Source organism: Microtus oregoni, unplaced genomic scaffold (genome assembly GCF_018167655.1).
Source record: "Microtus oregoni isolate MIOR12 unplaced genomic scaffold, Mior012 000017F_ref0000208, whole genome shotgun sequence".
Lineage (NCBI taxonomy): Eukaryota > Metazoa > Chordata > Mammalia > Rodentia > Cricetidae > Microtus > Microtus oregoni.
In genome coordinates, this window is record NW_024543076.1 from 39,811,195 (window position 1) to 39,824,161 (window position 12,967).

Sequence of the window (12,967 nt, forward strand, 5' to 3'; positions counted from 1 at the left end):
AATATTTATAACGCTATGACATACTGTAATACTCACAAGGTGGTTGTAGAAGTATAAACACGACTGGAGTCATCTGATTGGCTGCTGGTGATGTAACACCCATGTCAATACTTCCCAGTGAACGCACGTGTTCGACCTTTTATTTAAATTTCCATTTCATCACAGCAATAAGACACTCGGGGCGGTGCATTTTCTGCGAAACGATCACCGCCCGGGGCCAGAGGTGCTGCCCGGCGCACACAAGGCGCCCGAGGAGGTGTCCTCGCGAGGAAGGCACCGCCTGGTCCAGTCTTTTGTGAAGGAACAAAATAAGTTCACTTCCTCGGGCACGGCCACCCACCCCTCAGCAGATGCCACGGCTGCCGCGCGCTGCCAGCGCAGTTCCTCCTGGAGTCCCAGGTGAAGTCGTGGCGAGAGCCGGGCACGGTGCGCCGGGGCGCGCGGCGCCGAGGCGGTCCCTGACACCCGCCAGCTGTTTGTCCTGGCCGAGCCGGCCCCGCCCCGAGACCCCGGCCCCGCGCGAGCCCCGCCCGCCGCCCGCCGCCCGCTTCCTTCCCGCGGCCGCACCCCCGCCCGCAGGCCCGAGCGGCCGGCCCCTTTCCCGGTCCCCGGGCGCCCCCGGCCCAGCCCAGCCCGGCCCAGCCCGCCCCCTCCCCCGGCCGGCCCCCACCCTCTCCCCCTCCAGCGGTTACTGCTACCCCGGTGCATTGTGGGCGCACGGTCCGTTGTTCATTTGCCATTCGACCTCCGCCAGGGCCTGGTCGGACGGAAACGCTCCGCCGGCTTTATTGTCGGCTCGCTATGTGGCCGAGCCCGGCGGCTTAGCGCGCCTCTCGCGTCCGCGCCTCGGCAGCCGGCGTCGGCGGCGCGGCTCCCCCGAGGACGGAGAGCTGTTGGCGGGCCGGTGTGCGCGCGCGGCGCTGAAGCGGGGCAGCGGAGGGGCGCCCGCCCGCCCGCACTCCTCCTCAACTTCGAAGGCCGCACGCGCCCCGGCTCGCCGCTCCGCCGCCCGCCCACCTCTCCCGCGGGGGGACGCAGCCCGGAGCGCGGCGGGGCGGGGCGGGGCGGAGAGGACGCGGCCGGGACAGCGGCGGCGGCGGACGCGTGCGGCGGCCCGGGAGCGAGCGCCAGCCGGCGGGAGGGTGAGGCCGGGCCGGCGGGAGCGCAGCGCGGAGCGGCGCAGCGCCGGGGGCGGGGGCGGGGGCGGGGGCGAGACGTTGGGGGAGCCGCGGCGAGCGCGCGGGACGGGGCCCGAGGCCGGGTGCGAGCCGAGGCACCGGGCGGCGGCGGCGCGCGCCATGTCGTTCAGTGAGATGAACCGCAGGACGCTGGCGTTCCGAGGAGGCGGGTTGATCACCGGCGGCGGCGGCGGCCCCACGAACAATAACGCCGGCGGGGAGGCCTCGGCTTGGCCTCCGCAGCCGCAGCCACGACAGCCCGCGCCGCCCGCGCCGCAGCAGCCCAATGGGCGCGGGGCCGACGAGGAAATGGACTCGGAGGGCCTGGAGCCCCAGGACTCGGAGGCCTCCGCCGGGGCGGCCGCCGCCGAGGACGCCAAGGAGTTGCTGCTCCCTCAGGACGCGGGCGGCCCCGCCTCGCTGGGCGGCGGCGCGGGGGGCCCCCTGCTAGCGGAAAGGAACCGTCGGACTCTGGCCTTCCGCGGGGGAGGCGCCGGGGGTCTCGGCAACAATGGCAGCAGCCGCGGCCGCCCGGAGACCTCGGCGTGGCCCCTCAGGCATTTCAATGGGCGCGGGCCGGCGGCCGTGGAGCTGGAGCTGGACGCGCTGGAGGGGAAGGAGTTGATGCAGGACGGCGCGTCCCTGAGCGACAGCACCGAGGACGAGGAGGAGGGGGCGAGCCCGGGCGACGGCAGTGGGGCGGAAGGCGGCAGCTGCAGTAGCAGCAGGCGGTCGGGAGGCGATGGCGGGGACGACGCGGAGGGCAGCGGTGTGGGAGCTGGCGACGGAGAGGCTGTCCAGCACTTCCCGCTCGCGAGGCCCAAGTCCCTCCTGCAGAAGCTCCAGTGCTCCTTCCAGACCTCTTGGCTCAAGGACTTCCCGTGGCTGCGCTACTCCAGGGATACCGGCCTCATGTTCTGCGGCTGGTGCCACAAGCCCCCCGAGGATGGCGGCGGCGCGGACCTGTCCCCGGTGGGGCACGACGAGCTTTCGCGAGGGACCCGCAACTACAAGAAGACCCTGCTCCTCAGGCACCACGTCTCCACCGAGCACAAACTCCACGAAGCCAACGCCCAGGTACAGTAGATCCTGCTCTTGCTTTTTTTTTTTTACTTTTAATTTTGGAGATCTTTCGGGAAAGGTTTTATCAGTGAGAAAGACTAAAACTACAGCGGATAAAGAAAAAATAAAGATCCTCCGGGTGAAGGCGTCGTTCCCATCGAGAGAGGTTCGGGGGAGCTTCTGCGTAGGGGTTTAGAAAGCCTGGGAACAAAGTTTTCCAAAGTTGTGGATGTATTGGGGGAGGGGTGGAACGACAGCTCTCTAATGATAGCGCTGGATTTATCTTTTTTTTTTTTTATGACTAAGCGTTTGTCTAGGAGATTGAATCCGAAAGAGATTTTAACTTTAGGATTGACTTTCGGTCAAAAAGTTTTTTTTGTTTTTTTTTTATCAGAGCAGATTTTAGAACAGCCTTGTGTTGGTACACACGAAAGTGCTAGAAGTAGCCCGAGGAATGGATTTAAGCAGTTTCCTTCAGCTTTGGTGCTACTGGCAGTTCCCTCTTAAATTCTCAGGTCAGGTCGAGATAATGTGAAATATGAGAGGCATATGTAAATGTGGAGGTGTCCATCTCTGGTGAACGCTCTTGGTAAAGTACTAACTTTAGTTTTAGTTGCTTGCTTTTGTCCGTATTTCTCCTCTAAGACTCTATCATTGCCCTTTTCACAAACTTTGTTCAGGGTAGCATACATGAAGAGTTAAGCTCGGCTTTGGAAGTATTTAGTGTGAAGTGATTGGATCATTTACTCCCTGGAAAACCGGCAGTCCAGAGTTACAAAGCAATTCTTTCTTAAAACAGTCTTATAATAACCTAACCATTTTGATAGCCCTTTTAAAGTCAAACAGATACTGATCAGTTCTCCTTTGAACTCCTATGACTCAGACGACCTGTGGTGTCAGCCTTTTGTATTGCTAGCTAGTCATTGATTTTTAGGAAGTCGGCATTCAGGTATTAGTACCTCACTGTGGCGTTGATGGGAGCCAACCTGTTGCTCATCATAGTACACTATGTAGTTTATTAGGCTCACAGCTAATCAGCTCATCTAGCAGAGGCTTTAGGTTTAAAAGCATGTTTGTTTGTTTTCCCCAGAAGGCAGGGAAATGGGGTTTGTTTGGATTGATTTTGATATTTTCAGAAATCACTTTTCCTAAATCTTACAAGGAAGATCACTGTTTTTTGAGATGAGGGTCTCGCTATGTAACTTTGACTGCCCTGGAACTCACTCTGTTGACCAGGTTGATCTCAAACTCAGGCCCACCTTGCCTTTGCCTGGGATTACTGGGATTAAAGGTGTGTGCCACCACGCCTGGCTGAAGGTCGCTTGTTTTTTCAAGAATGTAAAGCCTAGAAATTTTTAGTAAATTGCCTTAAACCCTGGATGACAGCTGAGACTAGGGCCTATGTAATGAGAAGAGGCACTAACATTTGTCTTGTTGTAGGTGTGCCAGGCTCATTCTCATTACTCTGGGCAGTAATTTTGTTTCTGTTTTACAGAAGATGCATTTCAGGCGTTAAAGAGTTAAGTGATAGATACCTGAAGGTTTTTAGTAAGATGGTAGATGTCGTGGCTTGTAGAAATGGAAAGCTGTGTTTTTCATATATTGGTAGGTTAGTATTTACAACTTTAAAAAAAAACTTAACAATTTTGAAATTTTAAACTTTAAAAAATGGATTGTGTTTTCTTACTCTACAGTGGACCAAGAATATTCTGTTCTGTAGGCAAACATGAATGGGACTGAAAATTATAATTAGCTGCTCAGTGATCCGCATCTCCGGGAGAGGGAGTTAGTTGGATAACCTTATGGTAGAACTACTATGGGTGTATCCTGCAGGCATTTATTTGCCTGGATCTCAGCTCATTCCTAGGTTTTTTGTTTTTTTTTTTTTTAAAAATTTATTCAACTTGATCTGACCTACCCCTTCCCATCCCCTTAATGACAGTGCCTTTTAATGTGATCTAGGAGACATCCACTTTTTTAGGGCATTTTGTTAAATCCTTAGGGGTTATATATTAGTCTCCTTGATTGAATTTTAGGTGTTACCACTTTGAATTGATCATTTTTCTTAATTTGTAGCTAACCTTAGTTTGAGGGATAGCTTGCTCTTCAAAAAAAAAAGCCACCTGAAACTCTTTCCCTTGCTAATATTAGTGACAGTTTCCTAGTACTTTGAGGAGAATTTGCTGTTTTGTTGTGGTCATTGCCCTGTCACCTTTCCTTACCTTTAGGAGGCAGTGTAACACAGTCTGTAAGGGCCTAGGGTCGGTCTTGAGTCCTAATCCTCCACTTTCTCAGTAGGAAAATTCTTAAACATCTGTACATAATTAGTAAACACTAGCCCTATTTATTGTCATGCTTATTTTACTAAACTAAGATAGTGCCTTGTTGTAGTCCTGGCTGACCTGGTTGGCCTCACCCTTCTTTGGTCCTCTACTTGTTTCTCAGATGTTAGTACTACAGGCATTTCCACCACACCCCGCTGAAACTTTAAATTGATTTAAGCAGTGCTGGGTATCTAATCTGGGACCTTACACTTGCTAGGCTCTTCCTGCTAAGCTTCACACCCCAGGCCCAAGGTTTCTTTATTTTCTGATCTCTTGCTCATCAGTGTCCTCTTACCCTTATTTTATTTCAGCAGGGTCTCTTTTAGCACAGGTTGGCCCCAGAGTCTCTCAGTGTCATCAGTTTTGAAGCCACTTTGTCATGGTGTTGCCCTTGATTCATACTTCCTAAGACCAAGGCCCATCATCAGCCTGGGCATTCCAAAATTTCACAGAGTATCTTGTATTAGCTTCCTTATTTAAAAAATGAAATGGCGCCTGAAGAGATGGCTCAGTGGTTAGGTGGTTATTACTCACTTGTTGCTCTTCAGAGATGGGGTTTGATTGACATCACCTACTCGATGCCTCACAGCCATCCCTAACTCCAGTCCAGGGGCTCCAACAGGCATGAAAGATGAATTTTGTATGCATACAAAAATGTTCTTATGTACAAATTTTACCTTATGCCTGTAATCCCAGCTCTTGGATATATGTGTGTGTGTTTGCCTGGGCTGCCCAAGACACAGTCTTTTATTTTGTATTTGCGAGACAGAGTTTGACCGTGTAGCTTTGGAGCCTGTTGGAACTCACTTTGTAGACCAGGCTAACCTCAAACTCAACAGATCCGCCCGCCTCTGCCTCCCGGAGAGCTGGGATTAAAGGTGTACTGGGATTAAAGGCGTGCTCACCACCACCTGGCTAGTCAAGACACAATTTTAACAAACACTGTATGGGAGTTCTAGAATTTAGGCAAAGCCGGGCGGTGGTGGCGCACGCCTTTAATCCCAGCACTTGGGAGGCAGAGGCAGGCGGATCTCTGTGAGTTCGAGACCAGCCTGGTCTACAAGAGCTAGTTCCAGGACAGGCTCCAAAACCACAGAGAAACCCTGTCTCGAAAAAAAAAAAATAGAATTTAGGCAAAAACTGAGTTTGACTTGGGCATGATGGCATACTCCCTAGAACTAGAGGCAGCAGGATCTCTCGGCTACATAGTTAGACCCTGTAAGCTAGATTTACTTCCTCCCTATGGAGGTTTTTTCTTTCTTTCTTTTTTTTTTTTTTTTTTTCGAGACAGGGTTTCGACAGGAGCCTGTCCTGGAACTAGCTCTTGTAAACCAGGCTGGTCTCGAACTCGCAGAGATCCGCCTGCCTCTGCCTCCCAAGTGCTGGGCTTAAAGGCGTGTGCCACCACCGCCCGGCGGTTTTTCTTTTTTTGAGACAGGGATTCACTTTCTAGCTCAGAATGACCTTGAATTCACCCTGCCTTTTGTAGTGTTCTTCAGTTGTGGGCGTGAAGAACAGCCACACCCCCCTGCTTCCTTATTCCCTCTCTCCTTCCTTTCCCCTACCCCCACGAGGTTTCACTGTAGCCCCAGCAGTCTGGAACTTGGTACATCGGGTTGGCTTCTAACTAACACATATCTGCCTAACTGCCACCTGAGTGCTGGGATTAAAGGCGTGTGTCAACACACCCAACTCTCCTTTCTTTGACAACTGAGGATCGAATCCAAGGCCTCATTTATGCTGGGCAAGCACTCTACCACTGAGCTGCACCTGAAAGTCTCCCTTTTCTATTAAAAGACTGTATGTTGTAAGTTTTTAATTTTCATTTTTATTATCTGTAGACGTGTGTATGGGGTGTGAGGTGGCTGTGTACACATAAGTGCAGGTGCTTGAGGAAGTCAGAGACATGAGAACCCCCTGGGCTGAGTCCAGGGGCTTTTGTGAATCACTTGATGTGGGTGGTCATAATGAAATTCCAGCCCTTTGGGAAAGAGGAGCAAGTGCTGAGCCATCTCTCCAGCCCCTTGTGTTTTTAAGGACAGGATTTTACTGTGCTTTGTAGCGCAGGCTAGTATCCTACAGAAGATCCCAGTACTCCGGTCTAAGTGCCAGGATTCCCTGCTTGTACCATGCTGGAGTTTTTGTTCGTTAGTGTTTTGAGACATAGTCATGGGTGGTCTGAAACAAACTAGACTGGCCTTGAACTCCCATGAGTTGCTGGGGTTAAAGGAATGTGCCATCACTCTTTGCTGCTGGAGTTTTGAGAATTCAGGCAGGTATTAGTACATTACTAAAGTTTATTTCTATTATTCTCTTTCTCATTCCTTGGAGGTCAGGTACTGGAATTGAAGCTAGGGGCTCTCACAAGCTAGAACAGAGCGTTACCACTGAACTGTATCTTTAGCCATCCTCTCGCCCCTCACCAGGTATCCCCTAGGCTGGCCTGCAACTCTTACCCTACAAGACCTTGCACCTGTGATCTTTCTGCTTCAGCCTCCTGAGCTGTTGGAATTACAGACATGTTCCTTGCTAGGACCAGTTTCTCATGCTTTATATAAATAAGAAAAGTTCTTTTAGTTTTTTTGGTGGTGGTCGGGCTGGTTGAACTCCAAGCCTCCAGTGATCTGCCTCTGATCTGATCAGAACTCTTGGAGAGTATTACTGCACTTGGAGTTCATATTTGTCTTTTTAGTTATTAAGGACTGCTAAGGAGAATTGTTTTGGTGGTGGCAGTAGTATGTGGTTTTGTTGTTGTTTTTGAGGCAGGATTTCTTGGCTGGCCTCAAACTCTTATTTTTAAAACGTTTGTGTATATGTGTGTGGAGGTTTGGAGGACAGCTTTGTAGATGTTAGTCTCTCAGCTGTGACCTTCTAAGGGTTGCACTACTAGCTGTCAGGCTGTGTGATAAGCACTCTTACCAGCTTGGCAATCTGGAACTCTGGCTTCAAATTCTTTTTTTTTTTTTTTTTTGATTTTTCGAGACAGAGTTTCTCCGTAGCTTTTGATTCCTGTCCTGGAACTAGCTCTTGTAGACCAGGCTGGCCTCGAACTCCCAGAGATCCGCCTGCCTCTGCCTCCCGAGTGCTGGGATTAAAGGCGTGCGCCACCACCGCCCGGCATGGCTTCAAATTCTTGTACTGCCACCTCCGTCACTGTTGCTGGAACTACAGATGGGAATACTATGCCTGGTTTGGGGAGAGGTTATTTGGGGGAGTCTTTTGATCCTAGGGCCTCATGGATACTAGCTAGTCAAGTGCCACTGGTCTACATCCACAGCCCCTGGGGAGGGTTCCTTAAGATCCTCTGTGAATCTGTATTGAGGCTTTCTTAGTAAGAGGAGACCCTCCATTGGAAAGTGTCCGTAAGACAAACTTACTGGTTTGGTGCTGAAGTGTGTCAGAGTCAATTTCAAGAACTATCTCATTCAGAATTTGGCCATTTGGCCCAGAAAGATTTTAAAATTGCTTTAATTACAGTTATGACCACTGTAGCTTGGTTCAGAGCACTTTCTACCCGATTGTGAAATTCTCAGAGCCCAAATCACTCGTTCAGTCAACTCTCTGCAGTCTGCTAAGCCTACAACATGCACCCAAATTATTATTATTGTAAGTTTAGTTAACCTTTCCAGAAATTAAACAGTGGATTCAGCCTAGTGCTGTGATTGAAATTACTGGTTGGAGCGCATGCTGTCAGGTGGAGAAGAGGAAGGTGAGGTAGGGCTTTGGAAACGGGAAGTCCCAAAGGTTGCTTGGTGTTTACTCTTACTTGGTTGGCTAGTTTTTAACAACTTAGGAAGAATTCTGAAAGTCTTTTTTATTGTGTTCCGTGTGTACATACATGGTGTGTGTGGGAGTGTGTATGAAGAAGACAGCTTTCAGAAGTTGGTTCTTCCTACAGTGGGCTCTAGTGTCAAACTGTGCTTTTAGCTGCCGAGACATCTTGTGGGTCCTGAAAGTCTTTAAGTCAGGCTCTCATGTATCCCAAATCTACTTTCATATTCTGTATAGCTGAGGATGAACTCCTGACTCCACTCCTGAACACTGAGGTGCGAGACTTCTAACACCACAACTGGTGTATTCTGCATTGGGACTTGAACACTGGGCCTGATATATGTTGAGCAAATGATCCATGCCTCCTCAGCCCTTGAAAGTCTTCTGAGAGGGAAAGTTAGTATGAAAGATGAGGCTATGATCCATCAAATTACCATTGTATAATTTGTAATTGATTCATAAAACCTGGTTTATTTCTTTTGTGTGGAAATATAATTATTACATATCTAGAAGGGACATCTTCCTCCTATACTAGGTGGGTACACAAGACATGAGGTAAACCTGAAAGACTTCCCTGCCCTCAAGGAGCGGCCACAGTGAAATGTAACCATGTAGAAATAGAGAACATTGGGGATTGGACAGAAGGCTCAGCAATTAAAAGCACTGGCTGCTCTTCCAGAGGACCCAGGTTCAAATCCCAGCACCCACATGGCAACTGTCTGTAACTCCAATAACTACCACCCTCACACAGACACGTGTACATAAAATAAAAATAAAAACTTAAAAAAATGAGGACACTACCGTTTAGGCTGATGAGTCCTTCCTGCTAACTTAGGTTTTGACCAAGGAGGAAAGGGTGTTAGGCTGTGCATGAGGAAGAAAGCAGCAGCAGGAGAGTGAAAATAGAGCTGATATGCCTGAGAGATGGATTGTTTAATTCCTGAGCAGGTGACAAATTAGGTTTTAACAGGTAGATCACCAGATCTTGAAGGATCTTTTTCATGCAATAAAGGTGGCGTTGTAAGGTACAGTAGAACATACCTACCATCCTAAACATTGTTTCGAGCAGGAAGTTTGTGGGAGTTCAGAGTGAGACCCTGTCTCAGTCAAACCAATTGAAAACAACAAAAGAATTGCATTGTATTCTGTTAGCAAATGAGCAACAACACCATTTTAAGTAGGGACGAATCAGATGTGTATGTGCTTCTGGAGACACCAGCATAATGCATATGTAGGTTTAGAATTTGAGAAGGAAGCTGGGATAATGCATATATAATTGATTACCAAAGATGCCAGGGTTTAACCACCTGACACGCACCTTCTCATTCCCCAAACACAGAATTAGAATTTATAGTGGGTGTGGCATTCCACTACTCCCAGCCAGATCTTTGAATTGGTCTACATAGTGAATTCCAGGCCACGGCTCTACATAATGAAGCCCTGCCTTAAGCAAAATAAACAAAACAGAAGTAGAATTTGTGGGGATGGTGTTTAAGACTATAGCATCATCCCACAAGGCTACCATGGAGAGGACAGACTACAGAGGAGAGCTGTGTCTTTCCCATCAGCTCTTGAATTTGCTAACACCAGAAGAAGATTGGGGTCATGTTTGCTATGGCCTTGTTTGTTCTCACATCCTAGAAACTGGATTTTATTTTTAAACTTAGAAGCAGAAATTTTCTCTCTATATTGTTCCTAGTGAGTTCTTGAAACAAATAATAGTGAATTTTTAGTACTTTAAGTTTATATATTGATGATCGCTGAAAATAATGTTTTTTCTGCTATCTGATTATCATAAAAGGACTAAATTCTGAGTGAGAAAGAAAATACTTGCTAATTTTTATTGTTAATGATTTGATAAGCTATGATGAGGTTTTATTGCTTATTTATGATAAGCTTTTTCTCCTTCACCGTAAAAGGTGACTTGGCTAGTGCTCTATTAAGTGGTCTGCAAGTTGGAATATAGTTAGTTCTTCAAGGAAGAATGGTGAAAGTACGAGTTCTTTGTTCTTTCTCCCATGTCTCATCATTTAGGCTGTCTTATTTTCCATTAACATGTCTTTTTCCCTCTACCTTACATTACACACACACACACACACACACACACACACACCCTTTTTTGTCGAAAAGTTCTCATGTAGTAAAGGCTGGACTCATGCTTTTTTCTTTCAATGTAAAAGTATTTATTTTATGATGTAAATATTTGCCTACATGCATGTATGGATGTATGGATAGATGGGAACCACATGCATACCTAGTGCATATGCTGAGGCTAGAAGAGGGTGGAGGATCCATCCCCTGGAACTGGAGTTACAGACTGTGAGACATGGTATGGGTGCTGGGAACTGAGCCAGCCCACTTCTGCAAGAACAGCAAACGCTCTTTCTTAACTACTGAGCTATCTCTCTCCAGCCCCTGAACTCGTTCTTTGTCATTGAGGATGATTTTGAACTAATGATCTTCCTGTCCCATATGGGGTTGTAGATGTTTGCCACTGTGCCTAGTTTTATACAATGCTGTGGATCAAACACAGGACTTTATGCATGCCAGATAATCTCTCTGCCAATTGAGCTACTGTGTTAACACTGCTAATAGTAGGTTCCCAACTGGTCACAGTAATTCTTGTTTAATTCTGTAGTATTGATCCCTCTTCACCATAGTCATCTCTTGAGTCTGTCTGCCAATCCAATACTGTACCTAATTTTTTAAGCCTGGATCTGGGTTCCACCACACAACACACAGACACATACAGACACACAAAACACACATCCTACTTTTTGGGAGACAGAAGCGGGTGGATGGCTTGCTCTGAGTTCGATGCCAAATTCCAGAACAGCCAGGGCTACACAAAGAAACCCTATCTCGTAAATTCTGTAATGCATCCGTAGCAGTGGTGCTTGCCCCTTTGAAAGATATACTTTCATTTATTTCTGTGGTGTCAGGGATTGAGTCTAGGGCTATGGTAGGCAGGCGTTACAGTTTTCTTAAATACTTTTTAGTTTGACCGGGTGTGTTAATGCTTTTTAGTCCCAGTACTTGGGAGGCAGAAATAGGCATGTCTATGTGGTGAGTTGGAGGTTAGCCTGGTCTACATAGCAAGTTCCGGGATAGCCAGATTGACACAAAGAAACCTTGTCTCAGAAAACCAAAACCCACACAGGTCTTGAATTTGAGATCCTCCTGCCTTAGCTACCCCCAGTCACTGCCACCATTATAGGCCTTTGTCATCAGGCTCAGCTCTGTTATTTAATTTATTGCAGCCCTATATATAGTCCAGGGTGGCCTTGACCTTGTAATTCTCCTTCCCTACAGGCGTGTGCTGCTTGTTTATAAATCTGATGGAAGTGAGACACATTTATGTGTGAGAAATTTGATAAGTGCTTATTTGTGCTTTATGGACACTGGACACCTTGTAGTTCTCGTATAAATAAATCTAGAATTTTAAGGATGCTGCAGACCATCTTGGTTATCTTTTTAAAATATCTCATTTGTTTAGAATGTTCATCCTCCTACCCTCTTTTCTTTTTCTTTTTTCTTTTCTTTTCTTTTTTTTTTTTTTGAGACAAGGTTTTTCTGAAACTTGTCCTGGAACTTACTTGCTCTGTAGACTAGGCTGGCCTTAAACTCACAGAGATCCACCTGCCTCTGCCTTTCCTAGTGCTAGGATTAAAGGCGTAGGCCACCATCGCCCTGTTTTACCCTATATTCTTTATATAAAGATCCATGCATTAGTGTTTTGCTTACATGTATGTCTGTGTGAGGGTGTCAGTGTCCTCTGGAACTGGAGTTACAGATAGTTTTGAACTGCCATGTGGGTTCTGGGAATTGAACCCGAGCCCAGGTCCTCTGAAAGAGCAGCCAGTACTCTTAACCCCTGAGTTGAATACCCTGGAACTAGAATAAGATCCCATCCAAAAGGAGAAAGTAAAAACCATAATTGGCAGTAGTTCTATCTAATTATTGCAGCTGTCCTAAGCTATGTCACTGGGTCCTGTAACCTATTTATGTAAGGTTTGTTGCATTTGTCACACAAAATGTCCTTATTTTTTGAAAAAATTCCCCAGTCAAAAGCATACCTACAACATAGCCATACTGTACAAATCAAACACCCTGTAACCACCTGTTTTCTCATTATAACTATAGAATAACACCAATGTCTGCTTTTACAAATACTTCCTTTTACACTGGAGGATTATGCTATGTCTAACAGTATTGAGAAAGCCCTTTGCGGATCTGGAGAGATGGTTCATTGGTTAGGAGCATTTGTTGCTCTTGCAGAGGAATCTGGGTTCACCTTCCCAGCACCCACACATTAACTGAACTATATATCTCAGACTGGCCTCAACTAAACTTCCCGCCCTGGCTTCCCCAATTCTGTTATTACAGGTCTGTGCGTCACACTGCTTGTTATTTAAACTTTTGGCAGTTGTTTGCTTTTAAATGGCAATTCACTGCTTCCACAGAGCCTTCGTAGAAGTGCTGCCTCATTTGTCAAATGGTGAACACTTCTACTTCTTCCAAGGATTCAAACCTTTACTGTAATACCTGCTAGGTAGAACTTGGAACCAATCAAATGAGTCCATTTATATTAGCCAGATATACACCATTGACAGTTTAAAGCTAGGTTTGTAC

General features: G+C 47.4%; 1 protein-coding gene across 2 annotated transcripts in view; it reads left to right on the plus strand.

The window, feature by feature from the left end:
* The first annotated feature begins 1,225 nt into the window (after positions 1–1,225).
* Zbtb10 (zinc finger and BTB domain containing 10) overlaps positions 1,226–12,967 on the plus strand; it is a 33,462-nt gene continuing 21,720 nt past the window's right edge. For both annotated transcript variants that reach the window (XM_041667639.1, XM_041667640.1), the window contains exon 1: positions 1,226–2,255. In XM_041667639.1, the coding sequence (XP_041523573.1) occupies positions 1,299–2,255 (957 nt within the window). In that variant the 5' untranslated portion in view covers positions 1,226–1,298. The remainder of the gene's footprint in view (positions 2,256–12,967) is intronic.